Here is a 19,312-nt window from a genome sequence, read left to right on the forward strand (position 1 = left end):
CTCCTCAATCCTCATTAGTCATTATCCCCAAGGAAGTTTTTCTTTTAGTTTATATTTTATTTTTAAATATAATCATAGTATTTAACATATAGTACAATATAATTTATCCATTAAGTGAAAATAAGTTGGTGGAGGCTATTCTAGTTAAAGAGGGCCTGAGTTGGAACCCCTGAAAAAACGATTGTGAAGAACTTAAGTGTTTATAGTGGTTCTGCCTAACGTGATTTGGATTAATTAGATGTTTAAAGATTAGAATACCAACATTATTAAATAAAAATAATTTTATTATTTTGTATGCAGTGTTTTTTTTTTCAATTTTTGTTTAATTAAAAACTATTGCTAATAATAAAATAAATCTCTCTATTTCATTATAATAATTGAATTCAAATGATTTTCTTTATTAAAATTAACATTCATTATTTTTAATTAATTTTAAAAATGAAAAATCATTAAAGTATTATAAAAATTAGGTTTTTAAATTATAAACATATCTTCTCTTTTGTCTAAATTAAAATATTAAAGTTACTAATACTTTATGTAACGATGTGTGAAGATATTATGTCAATATCTGAAGCATGGATCATGCACTTGATATGTCAATATCGACATTCTCTATTAGACCAGTCTTACTTTTTTCATACGTACAGTTCTTAAAACTTGTAAGTCATTAAGTCATATTGATGGATATTGATTGTTAGACATTAATTTTTTAACATAACATTATTTACCCTTTTGGTTTTCAACTATAGGAAATCAATATTGATAGTTACATTAGGTTAGAAAAATGGAAACAATAAACAATGGTAGATCTATGACTATCCTATCCATTATTATAATTTTTTGAACTTAAGTGATGTGATTAATAAGTTGTTAGTCATAATGATATTTAGTTTAATTTCTTTAACTAAAGTTTTGAGTTTAAATTTTGTAGATAAAAAATAAAATATCACTGAAAAGAGAAATCAATAAAAATGGCCAGTCATATTTTTTTTATAGAGATTAATTTTTCCTCAAACAATCCTAAAATCATTGAAAATTCTACTTGAATTACTCCCCTTGCAAAAATTAAGTACTACATATTCATTCATAAGTAGTTTTTCTTCTTCTTTTTTATTGGAAAAAAAAAAGCATATGTGAAAATAAGGGATATCCTAAACCTTATACAAAGTTCTTACTTTTTACAAGTCTTTCAAGCAGAGCATAAAGTTCGTAGACCATTAAAAAACAAAAAGTCCTTCATTTTGACAGTTAATCATAATTTGAATATAAATTTATAAGATCTAGCATGTATTCAATATTTGAGGCATCACTTTTTAAGATACTATTTCTATCTAGCCGTATAGACCAAATTGAGGCAAACCACACAATCCACCCAACTACACAACCACACAAAATTTATAAGGTATTTTTTTCCCTCACTTTTTGAAACTTTAATTAAGTCGTTGCATGGGCATGAATAACAGCTTCACGAGTTAGATGTACTTGTAAAAATTCTCAAAAGCCAATTGCATATAACCTTTTGAATGATTAATCGGAGTCCGTTTTTAAGTTTAATTTTTCATGTTTTAGAAAAAAAAAGTTTAATGATAATACACTAACATTTATACTATCATTTAATCTAATAGTGATTGCTCAAAAAAATTGGAAGAATATTTACATAGAGATAATTAATTTAAGTTAAATTAATGAATTTTATTAATCTCTTAAAATTTAATTATAAAACTCTTTTTTAATATAAATTTTGGTAACTTATTTATAGTTCTTGACATCTTTATTTATCTAAATTTAATTTTAGAAGTTTGAAACACTTGCACAATGGGGAATATATCTACTTTGATTAATTAAGAGTGTAAGACATTCCATGATAAGACAAATATAATATTAAATTCATTTAATATTTTAGCTTTTTCTAAAAGTATTGATGTTTATAAATTTAAATATTATTAATTATTTTCTAGCTATATTTTTTAATTATAAAAGTAATTTATTATAAAATTAATATATTTTTTTATCCCTAAGAATAAAAATAAATATTAAAAAATTTACAACAATTCATATTTAACCAACTAAGTTACACTCTTATAAAATAAAATAAAATACTAAATAAGAGTATTTTATTATAAATGTAATAATATTTTTTTTATTTTGATCCCTATAATTCAAACTCATATATCAAGGTTTTCAACCATTCACATCTACTATTCAACTAATTGAACTAAAGTCACATTTAACATAATAATATTTTACATCTATATATTAAATATTTCTTATTTTATATTCATTAACTTTAAATGAGCTATTGTCCCATCCCATGGATAATAATATAGCCTGTAGTGTAATGTGTATAACTACACGAAAGTTTAATTATGTGTTTGATTTAAAAAAATAAAATAAAAAATAAATAAAAATTTGAATTAAAATGTAAAAGATACAAATTTCATATAAAAAATTATTTTTTTTTCTTTTCACCCTCAACCAAATATAACCTAAAAGTTGGACAGAGAGCTAATAATTTGTGTATACAAAATGGTTCCAAAATTGATCCTTTCTTTACACGACACCTAAGAACACCCGTGAACTCTTCTAGTGGTTTCTGTTGCACATGGTAAAGTACGGCAGCGGTTTGATTTGCAACAACTTTGCATGCATCCAAAACTGTTACTATCTATATATTATCTTACTAAAAATGTTTGACCTATAGTTTCTTACTTACACATTATATTTTCCTCTTTATGGAAAAAATCCGGTAAAAATAGTGTAAAGTAAAAGCATTAAAAAATAAAATTTAAAACTAACATAGTAATTATTATTTTCCAATACTTATAGCTATTTTTTGAGATAGGAAGCTAGAATAGACCAGTCATGTGGAGAAGGCACATTGTACTAGTTTTTTTTTGGTACATTAATTTCTTCTTCTTCTTTTTTAGTACATGCACATTGTGCTATATGGTGCAGGCAAGTTGAAACACGTCCACAATTTCATTTTTAATGCTTTGCCATAAGCAATAATAAATAAACATGTAAAAGTTGAGGTTGACTTTGGAGCAAGCTATAGTACTTTGGGTTGTTCTCTATATAAACACCATCTCCACAGGTATTCCACAAAATTCACCTTCTTCAGCTCTCTTATTAATTTGTCATCTTTCAGATCTCCAATTTGTTTCTCTTCAACATGAGGTTCAAATCCCCCCTGCAATTGCTCATCATCCTTCTGGTTTTTTCATTTGTTCTCTCTTCTGCTGCTCTCCAAACAACAAGTAAGAATGAAATTAAATAAATTACTTTTCCTATGATTAACATGGAACTATTTCATCTCAATTTTTTATATTCAAAATTAATTTTCATGCTATATGTTGAAATTTCATGGTCTGCAGGAAGGCTTTTGCCAAACAAAGAAAAAACCCCTACCCAAATTACATCAGATAAGGTTATATATAATTTAGACCCCCACACGAACATAATTTAATCTTATATATATATAGTCCTTTGCAATATATTCCAAAATTCAAGAGTTCCTCTATCTGCATGCAACAAAAGGGTATAACTAAATACAATTTTTTGTGTCTATAGTTTCAGGGTGTTGAGGAATTGAAAAATGGAGAAGAAATGTTTGATATGGCAGAAGAGTTCATGGTAGAGAGAAGGATTGATTTGGAGAGTAATGATTATCCAGGGACAGGAGCAAACAACCGGCATGATCCAAAGACACCAGGAGGACCTTGAGAAATTAATGCATAAACTTTTGTACAGATTATGAGAACTAAGAGAATTATCAATGGCACTAAACTTGGTATTGGATTTGCATATTGTTGATTCTTGCTGCTAGAATTAATATTCCTTCATCCAATATTTTGTACTGGATGAATGTGTTTGTCTGTGGTGGTGTTGCTGAGCTATTTAATTTGATTTAGATATGTGGAGGTGAAACTCTACTGCTTGGTTAAATATGTAGACTTTAGAGCTCAAGCATATTTTAACAGAAATTTCAATATATTTTTTCTAAAGCAAGTTGTTTAGATGATAAAATTATGAGATTAGAAGTATGCTGCTTTGATTTATATCAAGATTTATATGTTATTCTTATCCAGGCTCAATAGAAAGGCCAATTTAATACTATTAAAGTATTGATTTGACTCTTCGAGTGGAGAACCTTTTCCTGTTTGAAAATGGTATCAATTTTTTATGTGGGTGGAGAAAAAAACAAGAGAAAATGGGTCAAAGAGTTTTGAAGGTGCAAGAAAGAGTGCATGCATTTGCTTGCCGCTAATTAGCTGTGAGAAACTAAAAAGTTAAGTCCACCACACAAAAAATCAATCATAAGGAAAATGAAGTTAAACGGTGGAGGTGGGAAAAGGTATAATAATTATCAAGCGGTTCACTAAATGGGATTAATTATTATCTGAGTTTGGAACAAGGAATGAAGGAAATCATAGTATCTGTGAATAAGAAATATCAAGTCAGCTGAAGTTATGCTTTCCAAATGCAAAAGGACAAAAATCAAGAAAAGGCTATTTTTTTTTTTTAAAAAAAAAAAGCCTATTTGACTTAACAATGTGAAATTAGTCAATTTCCTATGTGTCTGAATTGTGGGATAAGAATTACTATTTGCTAACATCAATTTAATAAAAAATAAATCAACCCCAGGAAAATTGAAGTGTTAATTTTGTAATTGCATTTGAATAAATTATTTGTGTATTTAGTCAACATATATCCACGAAATTGATTTTGATGAAATTTGATTTTAAAGTAATGTAATTTATATTCGAATGTTTTTATTCTAAAAATAAGTTGGTAGATTTTTTCTTCTAATTTTTAAAGTAACATGATTTATATTTAAATGGATAACGAGAAGTACAAAGTATAATAATGAGAATACAGGAAATAATACCTCAATTTTTCCCGAGAATGATTTTTTTTCTTTCATTCTTGGAATAGCCTGTCATGTCACTGTACTAATTTTCATTCTAAAATATAATTTTCGTATTCTTGAATAGTTATTTTGAAAAATATTTCTAAAAACTTACTCCAAAATAGGTATTTTAGAATAGGAAAAATTATATTTCGGAAGAGTTACTCCGGAAAAGTATTATATTTCAAAATAATCGGTCCATATTGGGAGTACCTATTAAAGGGTATTGGAGTATTTTTGTCAGCAAAAATCTTTTAGAAGTGCATGATATAAATGCCTTGATATAAGCTAGAAAAGGGAATCTATACAGCCCAACCCAAAGCCCAATTAACAACAAAGCCTGTCATGTAATTAAAATTCTTAAGTAAAAACGTATATTAAAAAAAACTTTAAATTCTATATACTATCAGCGGAAAAGAAACTTTTCTAATAATCAATTAGATATCATTTGTAATATAAATTTTAAGATAATTATCATAAAAATTAATAAATTTATTATACATGTCAACTTATGATTGAATGACAATTAGTACAAACACTATTTTCTCTAAAAAATTAGAAGCTTAAATATATTTTTTTGTTTACGTAATTTAACGTTTTTTTCATTTTCATCCTTACATTTTTTTATTTTAGTCCTTGTAAAATGTATTTATTTTTTTTATCCTTAAAATATTTTAGATAATATTTTTTTACAATTTAAAATATTTTTTCTATTATTTAAAGTACTATCTAAAACAAAGAAATAAAATAAACATATTTTGTCAGGATTAAAACAAAAAAAATTTGAAAGGATAAAAATAAAAAAAGCGCTAAATTAGAGAATGAAAAAAGTATTTAACCCTATAACTATTGCAAGTAAAACATAGACCATTGGAATATTTATTTGTGTTCATTTTTCACACAAATTTATTTCATCGAAGCAAATAATAAATTGGGGAATTTCTATTTTCTATTTTTTAGAAGGCAAAAATAAAACAGTGATTTTCCCTTTTCTAAAGTGAGGTATAAGAGTAAAGTGTGAGGAGTTGCGTTCATTGATTTAAAAATTAATCAATTGATATAATAATTAATTGCATACATATGTGTAGTGTATTTTTTTTTTAAAATCCCAATAATTGATTTTGAAATAATGATTGTATTTTATTTATTCTATAAAGAAAAAATCTAATTTTAAGGGGCTTACATTTCAAGCTTAAAATTTTAGACACCCAGGAGAAGTTAAGCTCATTAATATTTAAACCAATACAACGATAACAAAGCTTTATCTTATTAGATAAGGTCAACTACATGCATTATATGACGTCATTTGGCTCGATTGAAAACAAAAATTTCAAAGATATTATTGACTCTAAGGTCTCTCTTGATTATTTCATGCAATGACATTTTTAGTCTCCCTCATCTCCTTTTTTCGAACTAAAAATGATGTTATTCACTCTTCTAAATGTACATTTTGTGGTTTTCTTTGTACATGCCCACATTACCTTGAGCAATTTTTGTCATCTTCTTCTTAATGGGTGTTACGATAATCTTTTCTTGTATAATTTTATTTTGTATTCTATCTTTTCTTATATGATTACACATCTCTCTTAATGGTCTCATTTTTGCTACTCTCACTTTTCTCTTATGTTGTTCCTTTAAAGCTCAACTTTCACTACCATATAGTATAATTAGACGTATAGTTGTACGATAAAACTTGTCTTTGATCACAAATACTCTCATATGCTTTTTATGCATTTAAGTCATCCTACTTGTATACTTTGTGTGACATCCTTGTTAATTTCTCCATCATCTTATATGATTGATCCTAAATATCTAAACCTAGAGATTTGTGCTATGATATCTTCTCCCAATTTAACTTTCAATCCAAAATCCTTTTTTCTTTTGTTAAAATTGCACTGCATGCATTTGTCTTACTCCTACTTAACAAAAACCTTTTGTTTCCAAAGTCTGCCTCCAAAGTTCAAGCTTACTATTAACGGCAGACTCTTGATTTCTCAATCAAGACTATATCATCCGCAAAAAACATGTAATTAGGAACAATCTTTTGTATGTCCTATATAAGAACATCCAAGACTAGGTTAAACAAGTAAGGACTTAAAGATGAGTCTTGATGCAATCATATCCCAATTGGAAAGTCCTTAGGAGGTGTTTGGTTTGACTATTTTTTATTTTCATTTTCACTAAAAATAAAAAATGGTGATGAAAATGCGTTTGATTTGATTTTTGAAAACATTTTCAGTGAAAATATTTTCTTAAATGAACCAAAAACTAGAAACAATAAAATCTAGTTTTCAGTTGAAACTAGGAACCTCATTTTGGGTAAAATGAAAACGCGGTGACAAGAAACGTAATTTTAAGCAAATCTAAAAATACATTTTCTTTTGAAAACACATTTTCAGTGTTTTTATTTCTTGAAAGCAGAAAACAAGAAGTCAAACCAAACATATTTTTAGAATTCTAATCTTTTAAAAATGAAAACAGGAAATGAAAACATAAAATGAAAATGCAAAGCAAACACACCCTTAATTTTACCTCTTGGAGTTCTCACACTACTAGTTACTCCTTCTCACTAATATTTAAATCAATATGAAGTAATTAAATTTGTCTTTTGGTTTATGGATTTTTTTTACTTAATGCTAATTTAGTTTAATTTAATTTTAAAAATATTTTTTTATTTTTTCAATGTGAGTTTTTAAAAATTAAGAAATTATTTTTTCAAATTTAATATTTACCGAACATGATATTACTCTAATAAAATATTTTAGTCTATAAGAAAAGTTGGTTTTTACATGGTATTTATAATGATAATCAATAATTACTTATATATATATATATATATATATATATATATATATATATATAATAGAAATATGATTTCATTGCATACTTTGATAAATGGAATTGTGCTACCATCAGGGATATTTTTGGAAATTAATAAAACCGTAAAAGAATGGGGTGGGAAGAGCAATAAATTAGGGTGGGAATAGCAAAGCCCCCTAATTATATTATACTAACCGGAGCCTTTATTATGTTTCTGGGCTCATGGGGGTCATCTAGTCTCCTAGAGGAAGCGAGACACGGGCCCACTTTTGCAAGATTCCAAGGCCATTTTCATGGACTAAAAATCGAAAAGGTCATGCAAGAAATTACCAAATCCTGGCTATTTAACTATTAACCATCATGTAATTTCTCATATACATAAACTGATTTAACATGTTTTAAAAATAATGTTTAACAAAATAAAATAAAAAATATGTTAGGTGGATTGATGGGTGAAATATATATTTTTAAAACAAATTACTACTTTATTATATTTCAATACATTTAAAAATCATGACTGTTTGAATCTATGATCTTTACTTAATTTCTTTTTTAGTTAATGGGGCCTGCAGGGCATGTGGACCTAAATTAACTTTGAAAAAAAAAATCTTCTTTACCAAAAACTTTTACGCACACACAAAATAAGTATTAAATGAAAGTTGTGTGTATATAAAACAAATAAAATAATGAGTTGGATATGCATGATCGTCGTAATTTTTTTATATTGTGAACCAATTAGAAGTCAATTTTGGTGTATCATTTAGGATGTTCATTATCAAAGTAAACAAATTTATCACATATATGATTGAATAACAATGTACACAAAAGTTCACTATTAGTACATTTACTTTTTTTCTTTCTAAAATAATTTAAATCTAATTAACAGTATATATTTACTTATACATGCAATCTTAAAAGAACAAAAGTTCCTGAATTTCAAAAGTTAATAACAATTTTAAATTTTCTAATAATAGAGAAGTGAATCCCTAGCTAGCCCCTTCCTAACAAAGAGAAGCCTAATAGAAATAGGATTTAATTATAGCATTAAGTAAGTAAAAATCCTACCTCGAAATAGTATATTCGAAACAAGTAAAAACAAAAGTAGTATGTGTAATCTGTTATTAACTAGAATCATCCTTGTTTTGAATATTAAAAACTAAGCATCCAATATACTACATGCATGATGCAACCTCCTACAACATGTCATTTTCTCTAGCCATCACATATCAAGAAAATTGATAAGAAAGCATAGATAAACGTTCTTTCACAGTCATCAACGATTTTATCGATGTTAAACACACCATTATAACCAATACATTAATTAGTAGTTAAGCTGAAATCTGAAGAAATTCAATGACCCGATAATTAGGGAGTCTTAAGACATAAAATATATATATCCAATTATATATGAATACCCATCAATGCTGATTGCTGAAACATTTCAAGTTTTCAACCTATCATATACGTGATCATTTGATAAGGAACAGTTAATAAAATCACTTGCCAAGATTATAATGTACGTTTTGATTTGAATGTATCATTAAGGACAAAACAATGACAAAAGCCGGAACACATTTTGCGGATTTGGTCTATTTTTTATGGTACCTTTTATTTTTGCAACTTGTGCCCGCATGCATTTGTTTTTTCTAACCTTATACGGCTGAAATTAGGAATAATCATCATAAAATGGTTCACTTTATGGATATTCATTCAGGATACAGGGGATTGCTACTGAAAACTTTCCCACAAATAAAGGGAGAAATTTTAAAAGCTAACTGTTTGGAATGATTTATAATATGATTCATGTCCATGGAAGAACGACTAAAATCTCTGCATGGCAAATTAAATATGCAGCACATATATGATGTTGTATGAATAAAGTTCATTCCAAAACATAGAAGAAGTAGCAAGTTCTTAATTACACATGTTTGTCATGCAAGGGTCAAAATAATAGCATATATGGACCAGTGAAACGTCTTTGTTTTTGCTTGTAGACAAAGATATGTGAATCAAAAACAAATTAAAATGTTCCTCTTTGTCGAGCCACATGATGGAGCTTAATTGAAATTTCACCCCAACATTGAGGTCCAAGTGATGTCAACAAGGGCCATAATATCTTGTAATTAATTTGACCTTCCCCTCTTTTTTTATCTCTTCTCCTTTTACTTTTTTGGTGAGGGAGACTGGGGGATTAATTTGCGTAAAAATGGTAAATTAATATGATTAAGATTAAGATATTCACTCCAATTTTCTGATCCAAATGCAATGTTATGTGGGAGCACCAAAGTCTAAATTGATGTGCCTTTTTGGGGCTTATTGTGCTGGGTTACCACACATTATTGGTGATTTAATTGGTGTTAAAATCTAAAGTCAATAATGACAGCGGGTCATCAGGCGTAAGTAAAACGGGATTGAAAAATTAGATTAAAAATAACATTAAAAAAAAGGTCCACAGAAACAATCAAAAGGGAAAAAAAGTCAAACTTTGAAATTAAAATTAGATATGAAAGTTTAGGGTAATTTTATTTACTGTACAGTGCAGCGGCAATTATTGGTATGCATGTAAACAGATGATATATATATATATATATATATATATATATATATATATATGCATGCTACTATATATGATTCATTATTATGTTTTTCTATATATGAAAGGAAAAAAGAAAAAGAAGAGAAACGGTATTAGTTGGACGATTGACAATTAGACAAGCACTATGTTAATTAGTTTAGTTTCAAAATGATATAATTAAAGTGATAAAATTCCTTTAGTAGTTAAGCAGATGAGCACAATAAGAATGTCGTGGTATACGAATATCTTTTTGATAGATATTGATATATCAGAAGATCTACATATGATCAATGTGTTCCTTATATAACAGTTTACGAAAAAGAGAGAAAATATAGCCCACTCAGCCTAAGGAAAAGATCCACAAACATATCTCCAAAGGATCTATTAATTATCAAGCAGAATGTTCTGTTTCTTGTGCACCAAAAATGGGTACCCAATCTTTTCATTAAACAATAGATTGTGTGTATTAACTAATTTAATCTTTCATCATTCGTAAGATCACAATTGTTTTGTTGAAAAAAATGGAGAGAAAAAAAAAAAGAGAGAAATCGATGTCTTATCTGAACGCACGAGGGCTACTTGCGGTAGGGTATGACAATGATTTTCACCAATAATGTTTCACGTGCAGAATTAGGATAATGGGCCCCACAATTTGGAACATATCATTCGTTAAAAACGAAATATATAGTCCTTGTTGTCTGGAAAAAAGGACTTTCTTTTGCAATTAGATAATTTTTCCATTAACAGGAGGAGAGAAAGATAAATTATTAAGATATAATATTAATAAACTATAAAGGTTAGTCTAATTATTAAGCATCGGTTTCTATCATATAAGGATGTATGTTTGAATCATGTTTAATGTGCAAATTTTATTAATAAATAATATGAAAATATTTTTGTAAGTATTTAATAAATCTTAAATCATGTCTTTGTCTACCTGAGTTCTCGATATCTAATTTATCTGAACTTTTTTATAGAAAAATAATATATTGTTAATTATTTGATGTTCAAGAGAAACTTTTGAAAAAATTGTTACTCTGTTAAGTGTCCTTATCAGGCGGTTAATTGGTGAAGCACAACACACAGATCCACAAGCTGTATAACGATATGATATAATGAAAGGAAGAATATATCAAAGGAAGAATGGGGATGGCACCATATTACACCAAAGTCCTTTATGTTGTCAATAAAAGCTGCGTTTTATGCTCCTTTTTTCTAAATATGAGAGAACAAACTTTAACTAATCTCAAAAAGGTGTCACAAACATCTATAAAGACCAATGTCTAGCTAGTGAGTTGTGACCCAAGAAGAACCCCAACTTCTTTTTCTTGAGGGAAGCTTGTGTTTAGATTTGTTTGATAAGGGTGTTATAGTTGAGCATGCAAAGAAAAGTTAGGTAGAGACAGTGGAAAATATAAAGACAATAAGTAATAAGATTAAACTATCCTTATAGATAAGTAAAATAATAAGAATATATATTATTTAACACTGAAAAGATCATAAAATCATTGATGGTTTGCAAAAACTCATTGATCAAATTCCAAACAAAGAACAAGACTAGGAGAAGCTATGATTATGAGATCCATAATTTAATTGTATATTATATTTGAAATTGTAACCCTCTTTGGACCTACTACAATTACGGCCACTTGTTTAATAGTAACGGGAATGTTTGTTGAAAAGCAACTGGCCATGGTGAATTAAGAGGAACAAAATGTTAAAATTTAAGATGTGTTTGATAGAGAAAGATTATTGTTTGGCCTTCTCAGTGAAAAGTTTCCAACCCTAGTTACCCTACCACGACTTTGCACTCGTATTAATCACATCTTGGCATCTCATCTTCAGTTTTCTTTACTTTTGGTCATTCTCAGGCTACAAATAGAGATTGGCATCATATTAATGACTATAATTAATGCAATTAATGATTACTTGCTATGAAGTGCCATACGTTGGTGATCCTTTTGCTAAATATCTCCCAGCATCACATTTTGAAGGTTATTGTATTTAACTATTTCTAGACTAGACATTTGTTAGGCTGATCAGAGAATATAAGCTTTGCTAATTCTGTAATATATGGTTCCTCCCAACACTTCTAGTTCGAATGTATATATGTTAATCAGCTACATTGATAATTTGATATCTCAAGACCAATTTAGGAATATGATAACTTTTTATTTTTCCCATCAATGCAAATTTGTCAGATTTCATGTACCCTAAAGGTGTATGTGGATGCTAATTAGGACAACTGTGCAGCATCCTAAAAATTCTAAACTAACTGTTATATAATAAAACTCTCTTGCTGTCTTTGGTTGTGAGGAATGAAAGTAAATAAATGAGAATAGAAAAGAAGAAAAATATGTGAGAAATAGAGTGAAATTAAAGGTTATTTAGTTGAGGAGAAATATAATAAATAGAGGATAAATATTTGAATTGAAATTATTTGGCAGGTAAAAAGAAGAGAAGAGAAAATAATATTGAATAAAATTATATTATTATTACTATTAAAAATTCTTATAAATTTGTCATTGTCAAAAGTTTATTTGCAATTTTTTTTGTATTGTAGATGAAATCAGCTTTATTACAAGTTAATAATTAAATTAATTATCTCCGTAATTCAAAACAATAGAAAATAAAAAAATATGAGTTATATTAAATTGGATCTCAAATATTAAATTAAACAGGACCTGAAAGCATACACTATGTAAGTTATAATTTTAAATTTATTTAAATTTTTTTTTAAAAAGATATAGATTGTTTATATTAATAAAAAAATAAGTTTCTTTCTGTCTCTTTTTTCGCACACAAACATAACAATGAAGAAAAATTTACATGAGCCAGCTGAAATAATTCATAGATTTCAAATATTATAGCACCTTGGCTAGCTGCAAGTTTTGTAAGTTATATATATATATATATATATATATATATATATATATACACACACGGATGCAACTGGGGAAAGAGTTGATAAAGTAGTGAGGAATTTTGATTAAAGATTTGTTCCCAAAGTACTGGAAAAACCAAGTAACAGTATGCATGAATGTGGCAATATATCATATGTTCAAGAGAAATTAAGTGTTGATAATCGTATTAATTTCAATAAATTAAGCTTATATTGTGTAACCGTGAAAAGGCTGAACAGATCGAAGTAGTGAAAACCATATTGATTTCATTAAATTAAGCTTAGTTTGCATAACCGAGAAGAAAGCTAAGTTTGAACCCACAATTGATATTGCTTTCACGGGCTCCACTGCAGATTAAATTATTAGGACTTTCTGTTGATTTACTGCAGCATTTGTTTAGAAACAAAACTGCAAACGTTTTCTCGTAACTATAGTTTCCATACAGATAAAGGGGTAACTACCATGATAGTGACTGTAATTTGGAGTGACCTAGCAAGCTAGGAAATTAATTAATCATTAAATATAACAAACAGTATTTTAGAAAAATCCAGAATGCATGAATTATTTCGTGGAATATTCAGCCGACACTATTGAGAATGAGGAATTACTGACACACTTATGAGTTTAATTTTCATCTGTAAAGATTTTTATAGTATTGTTAAATAATTACTGTAGAAATTATTTTAGATACTATAATTTTTAAAATAATTATTAAAAAACTAATTATTTTATTATACACAATAATTTATAATTGGATTATAATCTAAATTTTTTAAATATTGTCTATGTATTTTAATTAAATTCATTAATTATATACTAACCGTGATGGACATACACTAAAGTTATTTACTACATCAATATATTTTTTTTGTTAAATTAATACATTAAGGTCAAATAAGCAGTATTCAAGCAACGTTAGGTAAGGAGACAGTAAAATGATACTTTTATTATTAAAAATTAAACGTTTATTATTAATTATCTTAGGATACTGATTTAAAAATAAAAAAAGTGGAGTCTTTTTTTTTTTTTTACGGAAGTGGAGTTTTTTAATTAAAAAATGTTATTAATATATTCTCATCATAATTTTTAGGGTAAATAGCTACTTTTGTCTTTAAATGTATAATTCACAGACTAAAAAATGAAAATATAAAATTTAGTCATCAAAAGTGTAAAATGTGCGACAAATATATTCAGTCATTAACTTTCGTTGATCACCGTTAATAAAATAACTTACGTAACACAAAGGGACAAATTTGTTACTGAAATATTTGTCAAGGTGATCATCTTTAATTGTTAGCATAAAGACATATTTGTCATATAATATTTTTTTTATTTTTCGTCTTCCACTTTGTTAACAAATACATCCCTAAAGTATGAAAATACAAAATTTAGTTTCAGAAAGTGTAAAAAGTACAAAAAATATATTCGGACGTTAATAGTATATTGTGACTAATTATTATAATTTTAAAAATTTTATAATGATTGCGACAAAATATTATCAATGAAAGTGAATTTTTATTGTTTTGGCGAATTCTTCTTACTTTTCTTCAACTACAAAAAAAATCAATTATTTATTTGTTAACTCTTGAATAAATGCTATAACACAGAAAAAAAAAGAAATTTTACTGTAAAACGATAAAAAAATCATTATTTCTATTTCATCAAACATTACTTGTTTAATTGTTTTTTTATAAATTTTTCATAATAAAATATGAATGTCTATTAGTATATGCAATGATATCAAATTATAAATTATAATAAAAATTTGTTGATTTTTAAATTAATTTTTTTATATCATACACAATTATTTTTTGTTGACTAATCAATAAAAAAATCATAACCTTAAAAATAATCATTCCAAGGAGGTGAGTATTTTTTAAAAATTAAAAGTGTCATTGTAATTACAATTTTTTCTAAGAATTATTCATGAATCTAATTTAACTATAATGTTATACAATAAATATTTTTTTTACTTAAACCTTTCATCAAACATGGGAGTATAAAAAAGTTATTTATGAGTTTATAAAACTAGTATTCTTTTTTCTTTTAGACTCGATTTAATTTATGAGTTTGTTAAAAAAAATTTGTCATAATCAGTATAATTTTTTCCAAATTATAATAATTAATCATAATCTACTATTAACGTCTTGATATATTTGTCACACTTTTTACACTTTCGAGAATTAAATTTTGTATTTTCATCTTTGAGGGACGCATTTGTCAGCGGAATAGGAAGACGAAAAATCAAAAAAATATTATATGACAAATATACTCCTATGCTGACAATTCGATATGACCACGTTGGCAATTATTTCAGTGACAAATTCATTCCTCTAAGGCACGTGTGCTGTTTTATTAACGGTGACGGACGAAAGTTAACGGCCGAATATATTTGTTGTACTTTTTATCATTTCAAGGACTAAATTTGTGTTTTCATCTTTGAGGGACACATTTATCAACTAATTACACATTTAGGGACAAAATTAGCTATTTACCCTAATTTTTAATATACCTCTCACATGCATGCTAAACGCATTTGTTACCACATTAATTAAAGTATACAAATATCAATGTAGGTCTTACATGTGCTTAGAGTTTGTCGTTCTGGCTAAAGGAATACATCTTTGTTTTCACTTCGAATGATCTCCGACCAAGATTTTTGTTTGGACTTGAAATTAGAGAGCACTTATGCTTTGAACTTGTACGGAAGCGGTTAGGTTTCTATAATGGAGGAGTAGTTGTTAATCCTTAATTGAGAACGTAATTAATTTAGATTTGAGATATTGCGAATAACAAGAATTGAGAAAGACAATAATATCTTCTTGTTACCGTAACCTACAAAGAGAAAGTGGCTGATTAATTGTTATATAAAAAAATGACTATAAAAAATTGTTATTTCAAGTAATTCCACACTTGGATTTCTCAATTAAAAGTGAGGTTTAATCTCTAGTTTAATAATGAAGTCATACTTCACTTTACTTCAAAATGATTTTTTTGGTACATAGGAAATAAAAGATCAGAAAGCTTGTTTTTATGAGCATGCAATGCAACCAGATCCTCCTTCCAATCCAAGAGAAGAATAATGAGATCCAACTTATCTGACTCAAAACCAAACTACCAGTCTGCATTTCATGGACACACCTACACACATATTGCATATTCCAGTGATGATTCGAGAATATATATACAATTATTCCTCCAAAGTCCACTAGGCAATTGATATCACCAGAGTCAAATCTTTATGAGCTAGAATAAGACCAACCCAAGAAAGAATATTCCTGCAAGAAAGGATACTTTGGTTATGTAAACCACAACCGTACCGCAACCAAAGTTCTCTTGAGTGAGGACAATCCCTAAGGACATAAAAAATATCTTCAACAGCAGCTAAACACCTTGCACATACACTTGAGGATGCAATATTACAATTTAAGAGCTTCTCTTTCCAAGATACAGTTAATCCTCGTTTGCACTTTCTAAACAACATAGTTCAAATCATTGGTCGTGGCTCGCCCTCCAATGAGAGATGTTGCCCAAGGAGTTCGAGCAATTCACTCCTAAAATATTTTCCACTCTAGCTCTAAGAAGATCACCCACTAACACCCCTAGAGCAAATTAATCAATTTGGACTCCTTGAGATTAACTCTCAGACCAAAAGCAATACCAAACTGAGCAAGAGTAGAAGTAGAATCCACCACTTTAGCTTTTGCAGAACAAAAGAACATTATTTTCAAAGAACATATGTGCTCGATAAGGAAATAGGAGTCTAGACACCATTCTCCCTTAGCTCATTGATCTTTAAAGCCAACCTCTCCATGCTAAGAACAAACAGGTAAGGGGAAAGGGAATCCCCTTTGCCTGAGACCATGAGCTCGGGAAAAATTATCAAGCTTTGACCCATTCCACAAAATAGCTAGATTTGAACCAGTTACACCCCACATAATGAGGAAGCCAAATAACTTCAAGGTCTCTTGGAGAAAGCCCCATCTCAAACGATCATAAGTTTTTCCTAAATCGACTTTCAAAGCAAGCACCCCAAACTTAGATTTACAATTTTTAATGTGATGCACCACTTCTTAAGCTAGGATAATGTTGTCCATTGTACCCATCTCCGGAATAAAGCTCCCTTGAAAGGGTCCAATAGGCTCAGAGAGAAAGGGGCCAAGTCTAGCTACAATCACCTTAGAAATAACCTTGTTAACCACATTACAAAGGCTAATGGAGAGGATTAGTAGTATGTTATGTTAGTGGAAGAATTTTTAAATTAATATCAACGTTTAATTGTTGAACTCTTTTACAGACAAATGTTTGTAATATGCTATATTAGTGGAAGAATTCAAACATATGACCTCCCTATCACTTAGCTCTTATCCTTCTTTCCCCAATCACCAAACCAGGTTAATTATGTCTCCCAATTGTTGGGTTTTTTGTTCATGTATATTTTGTATTTTTGTTGGCATTTTGCGACAATATTATTAAAAAGAAAAGTCATCACAATTGCATCAATCATTAAAAAGTATATACTCATATAAAAATTATAACTGCATTTGGTTAAATATAATTATATTTTTTATTAAGATATTATCACTTCACTGTTATTGAATCATATCTCACGTATTTAATTGAGATATTAGGAAACAATGAAAAATATAAAAATAATTTTCCTTCCATTCTGTAATAAGTATTGCATTATAAGAAGAAGAAAAATTATAAAATAAATGTTATTTTAATTTTTAATGTAATATTAATTATCTTTTCCATTTATATATCCTTAATAATATTCTTTAGAATCTTACTATTGTGTTGCATCGAGCAAAAAAGATTAAATGTAAGGTTAATTTTACAAAATTTTTACATAATTTTGAATTTTTATTAATTTTTCTTCTTCTGTATAAAAGAAATTTAAAAAGAAACTTATTTGAGATGAAGGGAATATTAATTTGTAGTTATTTAAAGAAAATAATATAAATTTATTCTCTAATAGAATAATTATTCCAAGAAAAAATGAAAAGTTTTATATTATTTTCTCAATGATTTATGCACCAAAGTAAGAAAAAATTAATTCCTTCTAATACTTTCTTAATTTATCATTTCTTATCTGGACTTCTTATAACTTTCATTTGCTTTCTATATATTTTCTTATATATGTTTTTGGTATAAAACACACAATTAACTCTATTTAAATAATGATTGAATGAAATCACCTCTTTTAAAAAAATAAAAACACAACTTTGTATTTACAAACTATCATTTGTAGCAATATATCCTTGCTTAAATGCAAAAACTCTCGGCCAATTTATTTCTTAAATTTTTATCTTACTGTTGTTTTATTCCTTAAAATTAAAGTTAATATTTTATTTAAGTCTCTGAATTTTTTTTAAGATTTCATTTAAATCCCTAGAATTATTGTTTTCTTATTTAAGTCCATAAACTTATGTTATTATTATCACTTTTATAAAAAAAAATTATTCTTAGCACTTAAGTTTCCGGACTAGGGATTAAAATCAGAAAAAATGGAGTTATTTTTAGAAACTTTAAACGAAACTCTAAAAATTTTCAAGAATTTAGTTAAGTTTTTTTTTTTTTTTTAGTTTCAAGAATAATGACAGTGAAATATAAATTTAGGGATTAAATTAATCATTTACTGGTTTAAAAATAAGAAAATTGTTACCATATAGGATCTCTCTCCCACATGTCGCTCTATACCTCTACAGCCATTTCCATCCATAGAATACTATATACTATGAAAGGGTGTAAATAATGGTTGATCTATGAAAGCACCAAAGTGTTGCACGTATACTATGCTGTAAAAGTCAAAATTGTAATGGTCTAGCTTTAGTAGAACTATATGGATGAATAATTACTTATTGGTTTAATTGTAATTTTATTCCTAATTATTTTTATTTACAAATTTTACTTTCAATCAATTAATTTAACGTATTTTATACCAACTTTTTAAAAACTTACAAATTTTAACTTTCGTAGTTCATTCGTTAATTGACTAATAAAAAAATTGACGTATCATACTAATATAAGCGATAGATATAACGTGTTTTCATTTTTTTAGTTTTGGTTTAATTATATTTTTTATCTCTAATTTTTTATTTT

At 27.3% G+C, this 19,312-nt stretch overlaps 1 protein-coding gene across 1 annotated transcript; it reads left to right on the forward strand.

The window, feature by feature from the left end:
* Nucleotides 1-2,976: 2,976 nt before the first annotated feature.
* Nucleotides 2,977-4,004, forward strand: LOC100776350 (uncharacterized). The gene is made up of 3 exons (XM_003521828.5): nucleotides 2,977-3,257; nucleotides 3,375-3,427; nucleotides 3,571-4,004. Exons 1-3 carry the CDS (start codon nucleotides 3,173-3,175, stop codon nucleotides 3,721-3,723), a joined length of 291 nt encoding a protein of 96 aa, XP_003521876.1. The 5' UTR covers nucleotides 2,977-3,172; the 3' UTR covers nucleotides 3,724-4,004.
* Nucleotides 4,005-19,312: the final 15,308 nt, after the last annotated feature.

The sequence above is a fragment of the Glycine max genome, chromosome 3, assembly GCF_000004515.6.
Source record: "Glycine max cultivar Williams 82 chromosome 3, Glycine_max_v4.0, whole genome shotgun sequence".
Classification (NCBI taxonomy): Eukaryota; Viridiplantae; Streptophyta; class Magnoliopsida; order Fabales; family Fabaceae; genus Glycine; species Glycine max.